At 55.5% G+C, this 23263-nt stretch overlaps 2 protein-coding genes across 5 annotated transcripts in view; both read right to left on the bottom strand.

Moving 5' to 3' along the window:
- The window catches only part of SLC29A3 (solute carrier family 29 member 3), a 39378-nt gene extending 30278 nt beyond the window's left edge, over window positions 1-9100 (bottom strand). The window contains exons 1-2 of one of the 3 annotated variants that reach the window (XM_032423780.1): window positions 9071-9100; window positions 5564-5865 (exon numbers count right to left, since the gene is read on the bottom strand). In XM_032423780.1, the coding sequence (XP_032279671.1) occupies window positions 5564-5857 (294 nt within the window). In that variant the 5' untranslated portion in view covers window positions 5858-5865; window positions 9071-9100. Of the gene's footprint in view, window positions 1-5563; window positions 5866-7165; window positions 7199-8332; window positions 8701-9070 lie in introns of those variants that run through there. The other 2 variants (XM_032423779.1, XM_032423781.1) reach the window with 2 other exon arrangements.
- Window positions 9101-20893: 11793 nt separating this feature from the next.
- Window positions 20894-23263, bottom strand: part of UNC5B (unc-5 netrin receptor B) — a 78296-nt gene continuing 75926 nt past the window's right edge. For both annotated transcript variants that reach the window (XM_032423661.1, XM_032423662.1), the window contains 2 exons: window positions 22539-22720; window positions 20894-21715 (listed from right to left, as the gene is read on the bottom strand). In XM_032423661.1, the coding sequence (XP_032279552.1) occupies window positions 21550-21715; window positions 22539-22720 (348 nt within the window). In that variant the 3' untranslated portion in view covers window positions 20894-21549. The remainder of the gene's footprint in view (window positions 21716-22538; window positions 22721-23263) is intronic.

Below are 23263 nucleotides of genomic sequence, written 5' to 3'. Positions count from 1 at the left end.
TCTGTCTTCCAGTTTCCTCTTCTCCAAACTAGTTCATCCTGGTTCCTCTTAACCCCACCTCTCTGAATTGGTATGTCTGCCCTTGTTAGTAAGGATAGACTTCGTAACTCATGCTCTCCTGCCTTTTTGGGGGGTGCTGAGGGGCTGGGCCAGGACTAAGGTGCTATAATGAGGGGATGTCCTAGGACCCCCCACCCCCACCCCCGCCGTGCTGAACCAGGCCAGCCTGGGTCCCTTCCCTATAGAAGAAATCTCACTTCAGGGAGGGGCGTGGAGGGATGGGGTAACCAGGGGATGGACATTAAGGAGGGCATGTGATGTAATGAGCACTGGGTGTTATACAAGACTGATGAATCACAGACCTGTACCTCTGAAACCAATAATACTTTATATGTCAATTAATTGAATTAAAATTAAAAATTAAAAAAAAAGAGATCTCACTTCATGTCTATGCCAACCCACATGAAAGTGGCCACTATGGTGGTGGCCACTATGACCCCCAGGTCTTCTTCTGCTCCTTTGCAGACCCATGCCATCCCTATCTTGGATTGAGGTGATGGGGTTTCCTGCCCAGCCATACAGGAACTAATGCAACAGATTTTTCTTGTTGCTATTATGTGCTGGGCACTGTGTCAGCTATACCCAGGGCACAGGGATGTATAGCAGGAGAGCTGCATTCTCTACTGCAAAGAGGTCACAGTCCAGTGGGGGAGGCAGGCCCATCTGGGAACTGGGTACTCTCATCACGGATATTAATACCCCTGCCTCACACAGGTGCCGTGCGGTTAAATGAGCTAAGGCCGGCAGAGTCCTGAGCAGTGGCCCCCTCACGACAGACACTCAATACCATGAATTGTGTGGCAAGTGCCAGAGGGGGAAGTAGGCTCTGGGGACCCAGACGAGGATCCCCCTAACTCAGAAGGGTGGCAGCAGGAGAGATTCCACTCCCTCAGACTGGGCTAGTGGGGCTCTCTCCGGTTGGGGGATGGATGGGGCAGCAGCAGATCTCCAGGCCTGGGTCCTGGCCCTGTGGATACCGAGTCAGACTGTAGGTCCCACCCATGACCTGGTCATGTCCTGCAGTCCCCTCAGAGAGGAGCCCTGGACAGGCCAAGGTGCATCAGAAGAATGTGAGGAGGGGGCCACGGAGGGCTCGTGGCAGGGAATGACTAAGAGAAGGCGTGCTCCCTCTCCTCTCAGAGGTAGAAAGAGGGGCGGGTCTGGCTTATACTCCCTGGCCCAGGGGCAGCCCAGACCAGCTTGCAGGAGAGGCCAAGTGGAGGGCGAGAAGTGCCCCATAGGATCAGGGACGGCTTACAGAGCCCAGAGCCAAGGGAGGACCTGGGGGCAGGGGTAGGGAAGGGATCAGGGACACTGACAGCTTGGAAGTTGGGTCCAGAACCCAGGGGTAGAGCGGAGGCACCTGTTCTCCCAGGGTGGAAAAGAAGGCCAGACCAAGGGCAGGCTCTCCATTTGGCGGAGACAGGGCGTGGGGCCGTCCCGTCTCCAGGGCAGTCCCCTCTATGCCACTCTCTGAGCTTGACAAATTTTGCAATCATCTGTCCATCTGAATTCTCTGTGACATTCTTTACCACCCTTGCTCACCAAGTGACTGGAGGCAGGTTACTGAAAATCTCTGAGCGTGGCTTTTTGTCTAAACAGTTAATGAGAGGCGAGTTTAACATCCCTGCCAGTATGGTGGGCCCAGAGTCAGGCTCAGAAGATGGTGGCCACCATGACGCCCCACGGCACCACCTCTTCAGAGAAATTCTTCCTTGTTTATCCTCGAATTTTCTGGACTCTGGGCCCAAAGGCCTGTGGGGGAGTTATTCAAAGTTTTGATTCCAGGGACTAGAGACGAGGGGGCAGGTGAGCAGGATGCTTTCTAAACCATCCCCAAAACTGTCCTAGGCAGAAGGGAATGAGCCTGGGAAGGGAGGTGACCTTGAAAGTCACCTAAATTGGAGGGAAGGGGGTCTGTACCAACACTCCTACGCAGCCAAACTCCCCAGTCAATGGTATCCGTCCCTGGGAAATATTAAAAGGCAAGTACAGGAAAAAAACCCAACATCCAGAGCTAATTGAGCTGCAGGTGGTGGCTGGAGACAGACCCATTTGACTCTTCCCTCTCCTTTCCCCAAAGTGGCCCTCAGGTGACAGAACAGACCAGCCACCTCTTGCAGGGAAATCAGGAAGAGAGTAGGAACGAACTGGGGAGGTGGGTGGCAGGAATGAGGAATTAGGCAAAGAAAAATGGCCTGCAAAATGCAGAAATGCCCCAGCATGCTTGCTTCCCAGACCCGGCCCATGAATCGAGGGGTGACAGGTCTCTCATCTCTGATGCCAAGAGCCAGGAGCTCCGGGCAGCCGCAGGTACTACATCTGCACCTGCCAGCACTTGGAAAGAGGCAATAAAGCATCCTAGCAGGGCCTGGAACGCTAAGTGCCTGCAGCTGGGAAGGGGCTGCCTTGCAGCAAGAGCAGCTCGCGGCAGACATCCACTGCTCGAGGCCCCGCTCCCAGGCACAGGCCGCGGCTTCCTCTCCGGCCCCGGGGGCCGAGGAAATGGACGGAGGAGGGGACAGGACAGGTGCACACTCAGTCTAGCCCTGGGGGCCGCCATGGCCGGGTGCTGGCCGAGACAGACAGAGATCTTCTGGAAGAAGCCCAAGTGGGCTGGGTAATTTACCGAGGCTGGCAGGAACTGGGATGCTTGAGTCACGGGTATATAAAAGTGGATCATAAAGCACCCCAGCTAAGCCAGACGTCTGGAAATACACCAGGGCCACATGCAGCTCGGCACTGGGTGCCCCATCCCCCCAAGCGATGATAATGATAATAATGTTCGCACAGCACTTAGGAGTGGGGGCGCCAGAGCCTGTGCTCAGTGCTTTGTGTGCATATTAATTTACCAAACCCTCACAACCTTACGGAGCCTTACGGTGGTAGTAGCATCTTCCTGCTCCGGGCCAGGAAGCCGACGCAGCCCAGAGGCCAGAGAGCCAGGCACCAGAGCAAAGGCAGGGTTTGAGCCCGAGCGGTAGGCTTCCGGAAGCCACGCCCTAGGGAGTGTCTCAAACTCGAAGGGGCCGGTCAGTCACCTTGGGGGCTTGGTAGCCTGCAGCTCCTGACTCAGCTGGCCTGGGGTGGGGCCTGCATCATTAACAAGCTCCCAGGTGACGCCTGGGCCAGGGACCACACCTTGAGTAGGAGGCTCTCAAGTCCGGGACCACCTTCCCAGGACACCTCTTCAGCTGTGGAAATGGGTTTACGCTGCGCTGCTCTGGCCCTGGGGGCGTCTATGAGTCCCTCAGTTGACACAAACAGGCCTTGGCAGGGTGTCAGAACCAAGGGGCTGAGGCCAGGGGAGGGGGTGTGAAGTCTTAGAATACCTCTGTCCCTTCCGCACCTCAGCCTAATTCAATCCCAGGCGCTGCGGTGGGGCTCAGACTGGGATTTTTTTAAACTCCCTGTGTGATTTCAATGTGTGGCCATATGCAGTCTCAGAGACAGACAACAGGGCTGCTCCAGTCATTGTGTTAGATTTATCCCTACAGAACTGGGGAAAGTTCTTTGGGGTTAGGTCAGGGATTTCAAGGGGTGGTGAGCCACACGCCTGGCTATGGCTAGGGTCTGCTAGGGTTCCCTCTTCTTGTCCCCTAGAGGAGGGGGCAGCTGGCAACCCTCCAGCCTGGCATGCTTTCAGAGAAGCCCACACTACCCCATCCATGAGCTTCCAAGAGAGAGCAGACACCAGCCTAGATCAGCTGTGGACTCTGAGGCTCCTGGAAGAGATTACCCAAACCTCTGAGCTCTCTTCTCCACTCGGCCTTGCCCTTGGCCTCCATCCTGTCTTCTACCTGCTCAGCCCAGTCCTAGCAAGAATCCTGCTAAGTCCATTTATGGAGAAGCCCCCCACCCTTGATATCCGACCACCCTCGGTATCTGAGCAAGCTCCTCATCCCCCACCCCTGGTGTGCATGCCCTTGGCCTGCCTTTAGCAAGAATCCCCCTGCCCTTGATGGCTCCTCTTTTTTCCATCCACTAATTCCTCTAATTTTCCATCCACTGAGCTCTCACCCTGCTCCTTGGCTATAAATCCCCACATGTCTTGTGGTATCTGGAGTTGAGCCCGATCTCTCTTTCTTATTGCAACAATCTTGAGTTAAGCCTTCCTTACGTTTTAACAAGCGGCAGAGTAATTCCCGTCTTTAACACTGCCGCTGCCCAAGGCAAAAGTCACGCCACAGAGTGAGCAGCCCCGGTGGCGGGAGGGGGCTTGTTGTCACTAAACACTAAAATGTCCACGCCTCACTTTGGCATTCAAGGCCCAAGCAATGACTTCAGGGCCCAGGCAATGATCTCAAGCCTTATTTTCCCCTTACGTGTACCCCCCATACAGGAAAACTCAGTGCCTTACTGCCCCTCACACACCTGAGCGTCCCCCCCATCCTGCCTCTGCTCAGGCTTTCCCTCCCACCTGGAAGATCCCCTCCCTTCTAGTCCACCTGCTCTGAGTCACAGTGATCCCTCCCCTGGTGACAGGACCACTGATCCCCCAGTCTTCATTTCCCCTGTCTCCCACAGCTGTACAACCTCCCATTTTAGCTGGGCACTCAGTTCTCTGGGATAACGACTACATCTAAAGGCTACATTTTGGGCGCCTGGGTGGCTCAGTTGGTTGAGCGACTGCCTTCGGCTCAGGTCATGATCCTGGAGTCCCGGGATCGAGTCCCGCATCGGGCTCCCTGCTCGGCAGGGAGTCTGCTTCTCCCTCTGACCCTCCCCCCTCTCATGTGCTCTCTCTCATTCTCTCTCTCTCAAATAAATAAATAAAATCGTTAAAAAAATAAATAAATAAAGGCTACATTTTGCAGCCTCCTTTGCAGCTCATGTGGTCATGTGACTGAGTTCTGCCCAATGGCATGGAAGCAGAAGCAATGTGTGTAACTTCCAGGAATGTTCTTATGCCTCTCCTTCTCCTCTTGCCGTGATCGCTGGAGCTCCAACAGCCATCTTGGACTGCAAAATGACCTTGACCATGGAAGCTCTACATGGTGGAGCAACGAGGTTCCTGACCACATGGGACATCGTACCAACATTGGTCTGGCCCCTCCAGACTTGAACAGGAGAGAAAAATTCACTTCCATCTCGTTTTACCACTTTTTTTTTTGGAATTTTCTGTAATAGCTGAACTTACTGCTATCAGAGCCACCTTTTCAAATCCCTGGAATCATGACCTCTGGGTTCTTGGGCTCACCACAGGACAGTGCAGAGAATCACCACTTGCATCTTCTGCCCAAGTTAGATAGTAAGCAGGCTGAAGGCTGCAATCGTGTCTTCCCCACCACATGAAGCATGAGGCTTCACCCACCACACAAAGCATGTCTCAGGACTGAGGTCTTTCTACCGTGCTCCACACAACGCACTGGTATGCATCCATATTCTCAGCAGGCTGCACACCTTCCTGGAATGGTACACCCAAGTATACTCGCCCCATCCAGGCTGCTTGCTCCCACGGCCCCCACCCGCTCCCCAGCTCCCAGGACGAACGCTCCCTTACCAGGATGTCTGAACCCACGGGTTCCTCCCCCGAGGCTGGGTTGGAGCAGTTGCGGAGTTTGAATACCCAGTACTCCTTGGCAGTGATAAAGAAGTTCCATGGCAGTAGGCCGCCAATGCCCAAGCTGAAGAAGATGATGTAGGTCCCATGGAAGCGGTCCTCGGGCCTCTGCAGGCCAGGCGGTGGGTGGTCGAGCAGCTTCTCAAGCAGTGTTTCCTGGTCAGTGCGGAGGGAGCTGCTTGCCGTTCTGTAGGTGGAGTTTGAACTGTGATGAAAGTCATCCTCGGAGGCCATGGCCACGGCTGGAGCAGAGAGACACACAGACAGGGCAGGAGATCAGAAGCTTAGGCTGGGTCCGGCTAGGGACTCACCCGTCCCACAAAGCTGACTCTGCCCAGACCCTGGGTCACCACAGCATGGTTAGAGAGCTTCAGGTTTAAGCATCGGGGAGAACGACAAGATGCCGGAACTATAAGTGACCAAAGCATCACCCCCGTCCCCGTGCAGGACAACATAGGTAGCAAACAAGCTGTGGGCTGGCCGGGAGTAAGGACATGTGATGCAGTGGGACCTACGGCAATCGATCCAGAAGGGCAAACCTGAGCTCAAGGCCTTCAACTGTCTATGCAGCCATTTAAAAAAAGGGATTAGGACCCTTGATAGGCAAAGCATGTTCTCCAAACTCTTTTCAACTTTACGTGAGAAAAGTAAGGAGCAGGAAAGTGCATAGAATATGTTATTATTTGTGCAAAAAAGCAGGCAGGGCTGGGCTGGGTGGGGAGGAGAATATCCTGTGGAAGGACCCACGGGAAATTTCAGAGTAGTTGCCCCTGGGGAGGGAGGGGTCTTCACTGCCTCCTCTTTTGTGCCTTTGGAATTCTGAACTATGTGAAGGGATTATGTATTCAGAAATAAAATTATAAATAAAAATAAAGGCATTCAAATAAAATAACATTTAAAACAAAAAACTAAAACCATGGTGTCTAGAGCAGCCTGGAGAAGCCAGTTTGAGAGATCTAATAGTCCACTCCCTCATTTAATTTTCGGGAAACCAAGGTCTGAAGAGCTGAAGGTCACAGACCAGGTCCATGGCCAAGCCTGGATTTGTAGCTCCTGCCCGGGTCCCCACCTCTGTCCCTCGCATCCCATCAGGAGACAGCCACTCCCAATCTGTGACAGCACCTAAAACTTAACTGAAATTCTGGGATGCCTACATGACCTTGGGCAAGTCACCATGCTTCTGAGCCTCAATTTCCCCATCTGTAAACCGAGGGAGGCCTTTTGTACGATGCTTATATAACTGCAACTGGCTGCCAGTGCCTGGCCCGTGGTAGCAGCTGCTGCAGGAACGTGAGCATCTTCCCCGCCATCCTGGGCTTGTCCCCTGGCTGGCTGGCTGCTGAATGGCTGCGAAGTAGCCTGCCTGCTTCCATGCTCTATATAGCACCTAGCACATGGCGGCAGCTTGATAAATGGGCAGTACTTCCACAGAGCTGAGGATGGGACACTGTAGTCTCTCCTGCAGTAGTCCCCCCCCCCCCCCCCAGTACATCAAGAAATGAACTCGGCTCAGCCCCCTCGGAGGCTGAGCCTTAGACTCACAGCATCCAGCTGGGCCCTCCTGCCCTGGGGAGACGGGAATGCCCTGTCACACGGGCACACAGCCTTCTCTGGTATCTCAGGAGAGCCTCACAACATTCCTTGGAATTAAGCAGGACAGGAATTCGTGCCTCCTTTTTTTCAGAGGCAAAGAATGAAGCCTTGAACGCAGTTGATTTGCCCCCCATTCAAATAGTAAGAATTCCCAGTAGCTAAAATGAAATCCGGTGCTCATGCAATGTCAAGGTCTGCACCTCGCACTTGAGCCTGACAACAGCACAACATGACAGGTACCACTCTAAGGCTCATTTCACAGATGCAGAGTGAGGCTCCAGAAGGTTCAGTCATTTGGCCAAGGTCACACAGCTGCCAAATGGCAAGGATGAGGTTACATAGCCAAGCAGTCCGAGGCCCACCCGGGAGAGGAGGCTGGCTGGCAATGTGAACCCATGTCTGCTAGCTCCAGGTACAGACCTCCTTCTAGAAGGCCTCACGGACAGTGAGCTGTGAGCAGAGGTGAAGAGGATGCAGGGCACCCTCACCAGTGTTTGCGGAATGAATGGACTCTGTCTGGGTCGTCAGGATATTCCCTCCTACGGGGGCAGCATGTACCCTGGAGTGGGCAGGCAAGAGGCTGCCAGATGCCCGAGCATGCAAGCCAACCAGTCTATTTTCCACTCCCCTGGCTGAGCAGCACCCTTCCCTAGCCTTGTTTCACAGGAAGCCCAGCTCTGACAAACTAACCAGTGTGAGCACACATGCAGTGTGCGTGCCCACGTGCAGACACACACGCATTTCTCAATTAGTGCTTAGAAATGTAAAAACTATGACCCATGTAGGACAACAGACAAAGAACAAGTGGTTCTTTCCAGATGCTCCAGCTACAGGGGTGGGGGCAGGGGCCCGCGGCCGGCTTACTCCAGCCCACTCTCATCTCCACACATCTATTTGTCCAGGGCCATTCAGCCTTGACTGAGCTCCTGAAGAAGGAACCAGAAATTTTCTCTAACTTGGGTCACAGGTCAGGGCACTGGAGTGAGCAAAGTCTTATTACTCTTTATAAAAGCTAGCTGCTGGCTTTTGGATTAAAAAAGAAAGAAAGGAAAAAGAAAGCTAAGGAAGAGCCCTGGTGTCCCCAGCGTGGGCTGGCCTGCCCTGTACTCAAGTCACCTGCAAGAGCTGGCCAGGCTTGGCGGGGCTCCTTTCCTGGGTGACTTGGGGGAAGGGGCAGCACCCCCACAAAGAAGCAGAAGTGTGTGGTGCCCAGGCTGCTGCAGACCACCATCTGGAACTGGGGGCCTGGTTCCCAGGAGGTTTCTGACTCTGGCTCAATCTCCCCACTGTGCCTCGATTTCCTCATCTGTGAAATGAGGGTAGGGGAGCTGGTGATGCTAACCCATGGGAAAGCACTTCTGGGGAACACAGGGTGCCACCCAGACACCATGGCAGAATCGGCTTTGGGGTTGGAGGCCCCCCCAGCCTCAGACTCCCCCAGTTTGAACCAAGAGTCAGCCACCTTCTTGGTACTTTGGGCTGACTCGTCCATACCCAGGCCCCCCACAACCAGGCGGTGAGGTCCCGTGTCAGGAAATCCATGAGGAGGAGGAAGAGGAGGGGAGAGAATCCAGGGGAGAAAGAGCATAGCGACCCAGAAAGGGAAAAATTAGCAGGGCGTGGGGGGAGGGGGCAGGAGTCAGAGGGGGCACGACGGGGAGGGATACAGCGAGAGGTGAGAGGCGCCGCGGCGTGGCCGGGGCTGGGCGGGCCCCCCCTCCCGAGGTTGCCGCGGAGCAGCCCCCAGGAGGGTTCCTCGGGGGAGGCCGCCCAAGCGCGAGCCCAGGGGGCGGCCGGGAGCCTGAAGAGCCGGCCGGGGGTCAGGTCCACGCCCGACCTCCGGCCCGCACTTACTGTCGCCGCCACGCCGCCGCCGCCGCTGCCGCTGCCTCCCCGGCCGCCGCGGCCACTGCGAGTCGGGGCTCCGAGGGGCCGCAGGCCGAGCTCCGCCTCCCGGCCCCGCCCCGCCCCGGCCGGGCCGCCGACGCCCGCGCTTCCCGGTTTGCAAACCCTTCCCCCGCGCGGCGGCCCGGCGTCCCCGCGCCCATTGCACAGGCGGAGCGAGCGAGGCGCCGGCAGCCCCGTGCACAGCCCGCGCGGGCCCTGGAGCGCGCGCCGCTCGGCCTCCCGGCTGCTGCGCGCGCTCCTTCCCCCCGCTGCCCGGGAGCCGGCCCCTGCGGTCCCCAGAGCCTGCGTCCGGGACCCGGAAGAGCTCCCGCTCGCCCCCAGACTCCTGCAGAGAGCCCCCTCTAACTGCAGCGCCCATGCCCCTGCTGGCCCAGCCACCCAGCTTGGGCGCCTAGTGTCAGGCCTCCTGTGTGCCAGGCCAGCGCCATGACGCTTTTCTTTGTCACCGCCTTCCGGAGGCCCATTGTCTGGCTGAGGCGGAGGGGAAGCTGGGCCGGGGGGCGCAGGGGGTGGGGGGGGGTGCGGCGGCTACCGGTCCTCAGGACCATCCCGCCAGGCCCTCCCACCAGCCCCCACACATTCGTGTTCGTGTCCCAACGGCAGGCCAAGGGGGCCACCTTTACCCGCCCCTCTTCCTCTCTCTGCCATGCCCTTTACCCCTTGCAAGCCTGAGGGCCAGGGGTGCAAGTATGCCCCTTTCACCGACAGGAGAAGGCTGGGCTTACTGGAAGCCGAGATGGAGCTGCGGTTCTAAAACCCCCGCCCGCCTGTGATGGCCCCCGCCACGAGGGTGCGCCCAGTGCTGGGTGCTCTTGGGGCAAGGTGAGGCTCAGGACAGTTGCCTTCATTCGACAGACCTACTGCAATGAGGACCTGTGATACCGTGATATAAATATATATTTGGGGGGCGCCCGGGTGCCTCAGTTGGTTAAGCGTGGGACTCTTGGTTTCAGCTCAGGTGTGATCTCAGGGTCCTGGGGCCCAGCCAGGCCCCAGCCTCTGCACGCAGCAGGAAGTCTGCTTGAGATTCTTGCCCCCTCCCTCTCCCTCTACTCCTCCCCTGCTTCCCGCACGCTCTCTCTCTAAAATAAAAAAAAATATTTAAAAGATATATATATATATATATATATATACACATATGTATTTGGTGTTAAGGAAAGAAAACTGCAGGCCCCAAATGACTGAGTTCCCAAACCGGGGCTTAATACCCAAACTAAATGCAGTTTCAACCTCCCCCAGAAATGTGGCCTTAACTGGTCAGTCAGGAAATATTTCTTTCCAGCAGCACCAATGAATCTGTCACCTGGGGTCCTCTCTATCCCACCCCACCCCCAACGGAAGATAAGGCAATCCACATAATAAGATATCTTGCTTTTCCCCTAGCAAACAACCTCCACGGGAGAGATCTTTTTTTTTCCTAAAAACTTTTTTGCCCCCACCCTCCCTTTATAAAAACCTCCCACTTTGTACAATGCCTCGAGTGCCTCTCTGCTTGCTAGATGGGGTGCTGTCCGGTCCATGAGTCATTTAATAAAGTCAATTAGATCCTCAAATTCACTTGGTTGGATTTTGTTATTAACATCGGTCTATGTCCAGTTCTGGACATGAGAGCTTCTGAAACCCTTGGAATTTTCTGGGTAATAGAGGTGATAGTGATGTGGTTTTGGAATACAGGTGAGGTTCGGTGGGGTGAGGTCTGGAGCCGAGGGCCAAGAAAGAATTCTTGAGACATCTTTGGTGCAAAATGGTGGTTTATTAAAGCACGGGGACAGGACCCATGGGCAGAAAGAGCTGCTGCACCTGGGTCTTGAGGAGTGGCTGATTATATACTCTGGAGCTGGGGGACATAAGGAAAAGGGAGGTTTCAAAAGAACTTTCATATGCTAAAGAGGACCAACCTACGGGATACCTACAAGATACCAGAGGTCAGGCCACGGTCAGGTTAAGGTTGTTTTCCCTTCTAGCAAGGTATTAACATTAAGATAGTTGGGAGATCCCTGGAAGAATGTCACACACATGGGTTGCAGGGTGTCAGCTTATGCTGTCTTCAGCTAGCCTTCTGCTCCCTCATCACTAGGAGAGTTTTCTTTGTTTGTTTATAATAAGCCCCTTTTGACCACACCAGGGTTTATGCTAATCAGGTGACTCTTGCTGGGCCCCTAGATAGCTTCTGGATGGGGGAGGGTTGTGCCAGAGGAAGCAACCACAAATTTAGGGGTTGGGATTTTCTGCACCATACCACCCCCGACCCCAGGGGAGAAGAGGAGCTGGAGACTGATTTAATCACAATGACCACGGAGTTCATTAATCACGCTTATGTGCCTCCATAGAAACCCCTAAATGATGGGGTTCAGAGAGCTTCTGAGTTGGGGAACACATCCACTTGTTGGGAGGGTGGTGCTTGGCAACTCCATGGGGACAGAAGCTCCTTTGCTGGGGACCTTGGACCCTGTTCATCTGTATCCTTTATAATGAACCGAGGATAGTAAGTTAAGTATTTTTCTGAGTTCTGTAAGCCCTTCTAGCAAACTATTGAAACTGAAGGTGGAGTGTTGTAGGAACCCCCGACTTTGTAGCCAAGTCGGACAGAAGTCTGGATACCCTGGGCAGCCCATATGTTTGACTGGTGTCTGAGGTGGTGACAGTCTTATGGGACTGACGCCAGCTCCCAGTGGTTGTGTCAGAATTGAACCGAATTGCAGGACACTGGAGAGAGGGAGGATTGGTTGTTGGTGGGGAAAAACCCCACGTGTTTGGTGTCAGAAGTGTTGAGAGTGAAAACTGTGCAGAGGCCCAAAGGTAGGGAGGGCTGGGGTCTTGCTTTGGAGGAGCTTGCACCCTCCCCGGGGACGCAGGCCAGCATTGGAAGCCCTGCAGGGGTGTGCACGGTGCGGTGAGGACATCGGTGGGCAGGTGCCAGGAGTCAGCAAGGACTGGGCACCCACCCTATTTCACAGGGCGCAAGTCCCAGGCTCGTAAAATTAAGTAGCTGGCCCAAGGTCACAGGACGGTGGAGCCTGTATTTGCCCCCCCCCCCTGCAGGTGTGTCTGATTCTGAAGGGGGCACCTGTTTTCTGCTCTACCATGTGCCCCTCCTAAGGGCCTGGGGGTGGGTAGGGTAAGAAGTGGGATGGAGGGAAAAGGGTATGGGGCTTCCCGATCTGGTGGAGGCCAGCGGCATGGGTGGTAAAAGAACTCACCAAGGCAGAACGAAGGAGGTAGAAGTTTATTGACTACACTGCAAGGAAGAAGCAGGCCGGACAGTAGAGAAGAGACTGTCTGCTAGGAGGCAGTGATGAGGAGCTGCAGTTAAGGGGGCAAATGAGGAGGTGTGGGAACGTATGGAGTTTTCCCCTTTATGGTACCTGTGCCCGATTTTAAGTAGCCCATGGGTCAGCCAGGGCCTCTGGCTATTTCCAGGTGGGTTGCCCAATGAGCCCGTTTGCAGTCAGCTGGGGGGGTCACTGTGGGCCCTTTTATCCCACTCAGGTTTCCATTGTTTAAGCCTGTGACCTAGAAGTGGCCTCTACAAAGGGTCTCTGGGGAGAGGTGACCTTGGAGCTGAATCTTCAGCATGCTTGTGGCCCATGGAGGACAGCAGGGAGGACCTTCCAGAAGGAGCAGAAGGCTAAAGTGAAGGCAGAGGGGAGAGCTGTGACATGTCGGTGGAGGGAGGGATACAAGGCTGTGAGAAAGTTCGGGACTGGGATGGCCCTGAGAGCCAGACTGGGGGTGTGGTCGTCACCCTGCTGGCCACAGCATTCCATTCCATGGCACAGCATTCCATAAGGGTTTTGCAGGAGAGGAGAACAGGTGCCACCAGGGGTAGAGAGGTGACCGTGGTGATCGCTGATCACAGGCAGGGCAGTGGACTACAGGCTGGGGCCACTTGGCTTCAGTATCTGACTGATTTATCCAGCCTAAAAAAACAGATCCATATTTGCAAGGTTTTAATAATTTGGCCTCTTACGCCTTCCAGGCCTTGAACCATCCTGGCTCCCATCCCTGCCTCCCTAAGCCAAGTCAGTGCAGTTTGAAATATCCAGCCCAGGACACTTGGACCTTACCTGAAAGGTGGGGAAGGGGCGGGCAGGAAGAGGGAGCTGTGGGGGGCCCTGGGACACTGTTTTGGAGGATTGGGAGCCCCTGTGTGGTTATTGGGGGGAAGGCAGAAGACTTGTCTCGAATCTCTGTTTGCTCAGCAAGCTCTCTGTTCCATTTAGCTTGTGCGATGTGCAGATCGGGTCGAGCAGCCGGATTTCCCCTAGACGCTCCGATCCTGTACGCTTTAACTACAGCGGACAAAATAGGCACTGTCCATGGTGAAATGACAAAAACCAGAAGGCTGAAGACCTTCCCAGATGCTGTCCCTGATGGGGAAGGGGGCGGTCGGGCGTCCCTCTTGCTGCACTTGGCCTCCCAGGGCTGGGCAGATGTTTTCAAGGGACCCAGAACTCGACGTGGAGCAATTCCAGCAGAGAGTAGGTGTCTATTAAGCAGGACTGCTGCCTGTCAAGGAAGGGGGGTCTTCAAAGAGCTCTGCGCTGGCTGCCCCCCACCTCTCTCCTGCAGGGACACCTACTGGAGTCCAACGTACAACTCCATGAGGTAGGGACGCTAGTTAGCTTCATTTTGCATATGAGGACCCTGGGGTTCAGAGAGGTTGGTATCTTGCTCAGAGTCACACAGCTACTAAATGGCCAAGACTTAAATCGACACCTTTCTGCCTCCAGAGCCCAGCTGGGGACATTATCCAAGTCACACAAGCTCCTAACCCAAAGCCTGCTGACCTGTAGGCAATTCAGCAACAGGCAGAACCTGCGTATTCACACAGCTAGCTGCCGAAGAAGTCAGCCAGGCGGCTGCCGAGGCCTCCAAGGCACGGGGTTGGCAGGCCATCTTGCGACGACGCTCTGTCACTGCAGCGGGTGCGGGCTGGCTGGCTGGGTGAGGCTGCACTCCTGCCGTCTGGGGCTTACTGGGCCCCCCAGCAGGGCACGTGGGTCTGGGGAGACAAGGACTCATTCATAACTGCTGAGCTAATTGTCTGCTCTCACATTACCAGTTCAAGTCCACCCTCCGACTCTAACCACCTCTCCTTCTGTGTCCCACGGCTCCCTTTGGGAAAGTTCTGTGCCTCCTGGAGATTCCAGCCCGATCCCTCTGTCTCCCCTCCATGCATCAGCCATCTTGCCCTCCACCCTGACTCAGCTTAGATCCCATGGCCCATTATTGCAGTAGCATCTTAGCAATGCCCCAAATTCCCATGCCCCTGTCTCCTAGTGGTCCCGCTGGCTGACCCTGGATGCACCCACCTACATCTGAGCAGATGAGCCTCGCTGGAGAAAGTCCCCAGCTGGCAAGTGACTCCACTCTGAATTCATGGTTACCAACCTGAGATGGGCCTCCAGATTCCAGCAGGCCCGCAGCATGTCTCCATCCTAGGAAGGGGATGGGATCTGGAGCCAGAGGGGATCAGACCTCCCACTTGTTGGTGGCTCTATGCCTCCCCCATCCTGTGAGGTCATCCCACCATAATTCCCCTGTGGGAGTCGAAGGGATGGAGGCAGGCCACCAGGAACCGGAGGGAGCACGAAAGGGCTTGTGGACGCTAAGCTGTGCCTCCTGAAGACCTGGCAGCATTTGGATGGAGAAGGAATGGCTCTAGGGTGGAACATGAGATCGGTTTCCAAATCTTTGAAAAGCTGTCAGGGAGTATGACTTAGACATATTCCTAGTGATTGCTGAGGGTAAAATTAGCCCCTACGGAGGCACCTGGGTGGCTCAGTAGGTTAAGCATCTGCCTTTGGCTCAGGTCATGATCCCGGGGTCCTGGGATGGAGTCCCGCATTGGGCTCCCTGCTCAGCGGGGAGTCTGCTTTTCCCTCTCCCCCTGCCCTCCACCCCGCTTGTGCTCTCTCTCTCTCAAATAAATAAATAAAATCTTTAAAATACCACTATTCCAGAAAGCCTTTCTCGATGCTCAGCTCAGTCAATGGCCTCTCTGAGCTTCCATGGCCACTTTGTCCACTGGTGTCTCTGTCTCCCGGTTAGGCCACAGGCTCTGAGGGCAGTGTGTGCCTCCTGGACCCTGTGCCCAGGACTGACCGACAGACACGGTGTGCCGGATGAGCCGTGGAACCCCACCCTCCGCCCCACCAGCTTGTGTTTGGGGAAAAGTTGGGACTGGGGAGCTCCTCATCTCGAGCTCCTCCTGTCCCTGGAAGGCTGAATCCAGGGCAGGGATTGTGGTAGAAACGGCTTCCTGTTGAGGACAGTCACCCAGTTCTCCAGGACCAAGGGCTAGGAAGGCTGGGCTCTTGGTGTGGGACGCCTGTGCCCAGTGCAGAGTGACGGGTTGGATGGCAGGTTTTCCCATGTCGGGCGGAGGGAGGAGGCCGGGAGGGAGGATGGTGCCCTAGGCAGCGGAGAGAGGCTGGTGGAGGCGGTGAAGGAAGGGGCAGGGAGAGCAGGGGCCCACAGCCCCCAATGGCCTATATAGCAGGCCCTCTGAGGGCTCTAGTTAAACAGGACGCTGGAGTTCCAAGATCAATGGGCTGAGACTTAGCAACCAAAATGAGATAGAGACCGTCTTAATGACAGCGAGGGAGGGAAAAGTTAGGGAGCTCCATGGGGACATCATTAAGGGAGCCTGTTATCCTGTGGGAAACACAGTGTCGGTGAAATGAATTTCTGAGCAGTTATTGGAAAAATAAAACTATTTCATGTTTATACCTCAAGGGGTTGAGACTCTTGGATCAGATCCATTATATTTAAATATTTACATGTACAAATATATGTTTGTATTTGCAAAGATCTTCCTGAGAGGATATATAAAAAAATAAACCAATTGCCTCTGGGTGGGGAAGACTGGGGACAAGGAGGGGAGGGCGTGAGACAGGGCATGAGACTACTCTTTTGTTCTTTAAACTTTTTTTTTTTTTTTTAGCCATAGGCTTGTATCCTATTTTGAATTAAAATGCGCAAGAGTTTTGACAGATTTGCTAAGCGGAACTGGATGAGGTCTTCCTGTGTGTGATCTCGAGCCCGAGGCTGGGGTTGGAATGGGTTTTCTTATGGCCCCCAGTGGCGGAGCGGGGCAGCTGGTGGTCTGAAGCCTGAGGGCTGCACCAGCTTCGTCACATCCATGCCCTGCTCTAGGGCACCTCCTTGGGCTGCCGCTTGGTTATAGGGTCGGAACCAGCCCATCTTCTGTCGGCTTCTGGTTTTTCCTCAACCACCCCTGGAAATGTGATGGAGGAGGGCCCACCAGGTGGGGCTGTCACACCCCAGCCTAGAAACAGGACCCCAAATTACAGAACTACACCAGCCAGAGGGAACTTACAGCCTGGCAGGTCTAAGGCCCACATTTCATGGATAGGGAAACCGAGGCCCAGGGAGGGACAGTGACCCGCACAGCCTCAGAACTAGAACCCAGGTCCCTCCTCCCCAGGCCAGAACTCTTTGTACCTAGCAAGGGGCAGGTGGCAAGGAGAGGCCCTCCTGCTTAGGTAGTGGGCAGAGGGTGAGGGGTTTAAATGGGTACCCTTGATTTCTGGGGGGACCCTTGACAATCTGCCTCCTTATGGGGGCTACTCGGTAGGAAATTACCATCCCACGCCTGACTCTGCCCACCCTTCCCTGCACTGCTGCCCCAGCTCAGGCTGTACACCCTTCTCTTCCTACCCCCCGCCCCCCCACAGATGAGTGTGAATGCTCCGGGTACCCCGGGTTCCAGGGGAATGATGACAGTCTGAGCGGTGTGTCTATGCGCATGCGTGTGAGTACACGCTGACACTTGGGCCCGCCCCGCTGCGCCATAAGCTCCCAGAGGACCTAGCCCACAGGTGCTCCCTACCCGTCATGGGACAGCCAGGCGACACCTGGCACACACCCCAGAGCCACAGCTCCCTGAAAGTCAGAACAGGCGGGGCCTCTAAGTACCTCATACCTCAGGGCATGGGAAGGTTAAAAAGGGGTCCACGGCCAAATACACCAGGGGCACCCTGTATTAATATGAAGAGACCAGCTTCTCGCGGGACTTCTCAGAGCCTTTCATGTGCTGATGGACACTGTGAGTCTCTCTCTGAGACCAGAGGGTACTTTCACTCCAAACTTCAGAGATCACAGCATCCACCATGAAGCAGGCACAGCAAGCTGGAAAATGCTGGGACTAGACTCAGCTCGTAGGGAGGCCTGACGACCAGCTAACAGGGCCCCTGCCAGCCATAGGGCCCCTTTGTGCAAAGTAGAAAAAAAACACTCCTTCAAGATACTTTCATCTGTGGGAAAATTAACACCAATAGGTTGATTTTATTAGAATAGGACCTTTACTGCCATCTGCTGGAAACATAGTAAATACACAAATCTACAATCTGTGAGAACGGCACCATTCTCCCTTTCAGGTATTTAGAAATGATACTCATGTCCAGTGTGTCACCTGCCCAACCATGCATAGCGGCCCTGAGTCCAAAGTCACGTGATCCCAGCCCACCCACCAATCCCTTTCTACGTGCACCATTATGTTCCAGGTGAGTGCTCTAAACTGACCTCTCGACCTCCGCCCTTCTGCGTTTCTTGTAGGCAGAAAGGGATGCTGGGGGCTTCATGTCCACTTATCACCTAGCTCACAGCTGGCTCAAATGACTGACCCCTGAACATATTCCATGAATGCTTTATGCACTGAGGGTGTCGACTGGGGAGCAGGGATTGGGATCCAGATCCAGCACGGGCTCTACCTTGCTATGTGACCACAGAGAAGTATTTATCTCTCTCTGGGCCAGTTTTCCTCTCTGTAAAATGAAGCAGTTGAGCTTGATTGTTTCCAGGGGCTCAGAGAGCTGTGACAATGACCATCCAATCCCAAACGCACAGAGTTTTGAGAAAAGCAGGAAGGTCATCCCAGTTGCTGATAGAAAGACAGTCAAGAAGACAACAGAATACAACTGGAATTTTTTTATTAGACTAGGAAATATAATTTATTTTGTAAAAATTAATTTTGTTACAATAGGAATGCTAAACGTTATGTACAGGTTGAAGTTTACAGAATAAACAGCGGTGGGATCGGGCCATCCCCGCAGCCCTACATCCCCGGGACACATAACCATGTCCACGGCCCAGGCAGGGGGTCCAGCCCTTTGCCCCCAGCAGAGCTGCTCCCTGCACCCAAACTCCTGGTCACCTTCCCTCTGAAGGTGTACTAAGGGACCTGGCCCAGCTGCCTGGTTGCTGGGAAAAGGGAACCAGAGGGTCCTGGGTCTTCCAGGAGATGGAGAGACCCCCACACCCTTAGGAGGACCCCTGGTCTCTGCTAGAGAAGGCAGAGGAGAGGCACGTAGAAGATACACCGACTGACCCTGTGGACTCAGGGAGGTCACACACGCACATCCGGGTGGGGACATGTTCCTGGGGTGGGGGAGGCGGGCAACCTGATGTGCCTGCAGACAAAAGCACGCACACCCAGGGCACGCACACACGCATGCACGTGCGAGCACATCCCAGCGATGAGAGAGACACAAACACCCACTCGAGGCTCCTGCAAGCCCCTCGGGGGCCCCTGATCTGCCTCCCATGGGGCACATGGGTAATGTGCAGCAGCCGCTTAGGCCTGAATAAGAGGAGAAATCCTGATACTAGCCTAAGGTGAGCGGTGTGGGGCTGCAGCCACGGCAGCCTCAGCAGAGGACTGATGGATGGAGCCAGCAAATCCTTTCCAGGCATTTCTTATAAAGCTGGACAGTTTGAACCCTCCCAGGAGGCTCCAGCCAATTGGTTCTGTGTTCCAGGCCCTGGTACACACTTTCTGGAAATCAACTGAGAAATGGCACGTGGGTGGCTGGCCTGTCCTCATCCAGCAGGAACTCTCATCCTGGGTGCTGGGCATGGCAGACCACGGCCAACCTCCCCCCACTAGGGTTCCTACTAGAACCCTAGAACGACCATGTGTCAGAACCCAAAGGGAGTCAGACAGCTGCAGGTATGAAAAGGAGATGAGGCCCAGAGAGGGCAGTCCTGTGCCTGAGGCCACACAGCAGTTCAGTGGCACAGCTGGAGCTTGAGTGCTGGTGTTTGGACTCCAGGCTGCCCGGGGGCCTTTTAGAGACGGATGGGAAGGGCACCGGGAAAGCCCCTGTGGCACTGGTCAGGCTGCTGTCAAGGCCATGCTGTCACACAGGCCTGCATGGCTCAGGCTAGGAGGCATCGGGGACGCGGAGCCCACAGCGGACGGGCACCCTGGGCAGGGAAGGCTCGCTGCCTTTGAGAAAACACCACCCAGGCACTGGGGTCAAGAGCTGTCGCTGCCCCACCCCGAATGCAGGCCTGGCCCCTTCAGCAGCCCTGATAGAAGAAATCCTCTCAAACCGAGCAGGCCTCTGTCTGCCCGCGGCTAACCTACCCCCCAGGGGGGTCGGTAGGTGGTGAGAACCCCCATAAGCCCCAGAGTCCATGGCAGGGAAGGGTAAGCTGGGGACACCGCCTGGGACTGGAGCTCCCAAACCTGCTTTCCTTCCAGGAGACCAGGCTTTCAAAGGCCAGGATATGCCCAGGCTGGTCCCAGCAGCTGCTCATGGACCTGCTGGGGCAAGCCCTGGGGTCAGAGCCTGCCCAGAGCTGTCGGGGGTGGGGGGGCTGGCACTGGCTTTGCCCTGGGTGCCAAGGAGGAGAGAGAGGCCTCTGTGCCAGTTGTAAGAGCCGGGTCCCAGCCCTTGTCAGCCAGTCAAAAAGGGACCTTGTTTTGATGGCTCCTTGGAGCGTCCCGGAGCAGGCTGGCAAGGGGGTGCCGGCCCCTCCACTCTGGCAGCCCTGCCTGTTCAAAGCTCGCTTCAAGACCTCCCAGACTGCAGAGGGAGGCTGAGAACCGGGCTGAGGGAGGTGCCGGTGGAGGTCAGAGTTGGGAAAACAGCCCTCCCCAGGTCCTCCTCTGCTGTGGGGCCGGGGGAGGCGTGTAGAGCCCAGCCGGGCACCCACCTCCCGGACTGCAAGGCTGACTGCTGACGCATTCTTCAAAGCCACACTGAGGCCCAGAAGCTCAGGCTTCTGCAGTTAGAGGCCCTCTTATCCATCCCTTCTGTTTTATAGATGAACTGAGGCTGGGGAAGACCAATTTCTGGATTCCTGGGCATTAACAGAATGCCAATGTGCTGCAGCCCACCTAGTCTACGGGCTGCTAGGTGGAGGGATGACCTGGCTGGTCCCATCCTGGGATGAAGGAGAGAAACGTCCATAGGAGACTCTGTCTCCCTCCACCCCACTTCTTTCTCTGCTTGGGCCCCACCCCCTTCTCCAAGAGCCACCAGACTGGGACACTGGAAACACTGTCCCTGGCTCACAGCTGGCCCGGCTTGCCCACACTTTCTACCCCAAGGCCTCTTAATCCGGACTCCCCAGGAGCCCAGGGAGCCTGTGGGGCATCTGCCTGGGGAGGTGGGTGGGTGGGAGGACCCCACCCCACTCCAGACCTCAGGGCTCCTTGGCTTTATAGATTCAGCATCTGCTTACGATTTTAGAAGGAAATATGGTACCATGGCTAAAACCCCATTTGACCCTGTACAACTGGGGAAACTGAGGCCTTGTAGGAGTTAGTCTAAGATGGAATCCTTAGCAGCAAGGTGTTCTCTGTTCTGTCTCTCTCTCTCCCTGATAATCTCTCTCTCACACACGCACACACACGCACACACGCTCACTCCTGGCCAGAGCCATGAGCAAGCCCACACTCATCCACACTCAAGAAAAGAGTTTTCTATTTTTTTTGTGTTGTTTTTCATTTTCTTTTTTTTTTTTTTTCTTAAAAAGGACTTATCCAAATATCTGGATAATAAATCATGTGCGTTTCCTAAGAAACTGGGTTTTTCTTTTCCCTTGTGGTTTTGGTGTTGCTCTTTTTCTTCTTGGAGCCTGACTAGCGGTCTGAAGTTTCTTTCTTCCTTTCCTTTTCCTTTTTGCTTTGGACAGGAGAAAGCAGTTCGTGTGAATTGTACTTGACTCTTGAAAGAGGAAAATGGTGTGAAAGGAGAAGGGGGCTGGGGGGAGGGAGAAACCAGGACCGAGGGAGAAACTGAAGGACGAAACTTAGACAAACGTAACCCAGAGCTCCCGGAGCGGCGGTAGGTGGTGTGGAAGGAGTGGGGAGGGCCACCTCCTGGTCCCCCGGGCTGCCTCCAGAGACCTCATGGTGGTTCCCCGCAGAGATCTGATGGCAGGAGGGACAGCAAGGGGCAGAGAAGGAGCACTGGGTCCTCTGGACAATGGAGTACATGGATTTGCTAAGGCTGGTCGTGGTCTGGAGTGGGGCGAGGGGAGGAGGAGAGGGCGACTTCGGTTGTGAGCTGGGGGACCGCAGAGGCTGCACCGCCTCTCAGGAGGCTGCCCGGGCCTCCCTGTGCCCGCCTCCTGCCCGCCCGCCCAGCCCACGGTTCCGGGGCCGCTCAGCAGTCCCCGTCAGTGGCCATGGCCACCAGCATCTCACTCTTGCCCATCTCCTCCAAGGCACTCGCCAGGCTGTTGAGGTCCCCGTCGTCCTGCTGCAGAGCTTCCCAGAGGTCCAGGATCACACCCGTGGGGCTCGCTTTGGTGGCAAAGTAGTTCAGGTACCTGGCAGAGGGAAGGAGAAGGCCATTGGGCTCCCCAAACACCCAGCACCTCCTGGGACCTTGGAAATGGAGAGAGCCCTGGGAGGTGAGAAGACTCTGTGGTCCCACAATCCTGGGTCTGAACCCTAGCCCCTCTGCTGGGGGGCTGTGTGGCCCCGGGTTAGCCCCTGCTCCTCTCTGAGCCTCGGTTTCCTCCTCTCTAAAATGGAAACTGTCTTGCTCGTCATCATCCATCATCCCTGTTAGTACTACCATTGAAAGACACTGGCCCCAGGAGAGACTGTCCAAATGTAGCCTTTCATTCTTTCCTCCTCCCACATCCGTTCCCTGCTTGGTCTCAGCCCCCACGCTCCCCCGAGAGCAGGAACTAAGCCTTAGACACTCTGCAAAGCCCATCCGTTTCTAGTAAGGTGTTTTGTATGTGGCATCTGCTCAACACAGGTTTATTAAAGGGTTTCTCAGTAAGTATGTAATAATAAGGACTATTGTTGCCATTATATTTATCCAGAAGAGCTTTTTAAGTTCTCCAGAAGGGTTTTGACATGAAAATATACTCTGTCACCCCACAAACATTTCCAGAACACCTGCTCTGTCCTGGGCATGGGGGTGCAGACGGTGATCACACCTGGTGTCCTGGCTTCCCCTGATTCTCACAGAGCACGGCGCTCCTCAAGGAATGGGCTTCTCGGATTTAGCACACCGGAGCCTGAGCTCCTGATCTACCACGGATGGAAGGATCTGCCTGGACTGTCGGGCTGCCTGCCCCACCTGCCCCTTGGGGACAAAGGGAAGCTGGGGTGGGACGGGCCCGGCCCAACACCCACCGGTCCATGGAGAGCTTCTGTGCCAAGAGCCGCCAGTCATTGCCCCGCGAGTTGGGGGCGTCCAGGCTGTTGCATATCTTCTGGCGGATGGACAGTGGAATCTTGAAGGCATAGGGCCCCAGCTGGGTGGTGACCGTGTTGCCAGGGGCAGAGCAGAAGGCGTCCAGGGAGCTGGCAGGCGTCTGGAAAAGCAGGGGCAAGGTGAGAGGGGAAAAGCGCGCTGTCCCCCCCCCCCCCCCCCCCATGCACAGCACTGGCATCTGTCCCTCCAACCTTCCTGCCCGGGGACTGTGAGCTCACGGAGGTTCCGGTCACTCCCCACGCTCTGGGCAGGCTCCAGCTGCCCAGTCAAAGACCTCCTCCCCTGGAAGCTTCCAAGGGCCAGGGCTCCATGCCCAACCCCCAGCCCTCGGGGCGCACCATGCTCACGTACTGGCCCAGGCTAATGCTGATGCCCTCTCGTGATTACAAAGCCACAAGGAGCCTCAGGCACGGTCTAATCCACACAGGACCACTTTTACACATGTGGAAATGAAGTCAGAAAGGGGAGGTGACGTGCCCAGGGTCACACGCCAAGGTAGGGGCGGAGCGGGGCCTAGGCCCATAGCCAGTGCTCTTGACACCATGCTGCAAGGAGGTTCTAGCACTGTTGTCCTGGCTGGCCTGGGTTTCGTAAACCTCAGTCTGGATTTATAGCGGGGGAGAACCGCAGGCCTGGGCCAAGT

The sequence above is a fragment of the Phoca vitulina genome, unplaced genomic scaffold, assembly GCF_004348235.1.
Source record: "Phoca vitulina isolate PV1807 unplaced genomic scaffold, GSC_HSeal_1.0 scaffold29, whole genome shotgun sequence".
NCBI lineage: Eukaryota > Metazoa > Chordata > Mammalia > Carnivora > Phocidae > Phoca > Phoca vitulina.
The sequence above is the reverse complement of the archived record's forward strand: the minus strand, read 5'-3'. Positions and strand labels throughout refer to the sequence as shown.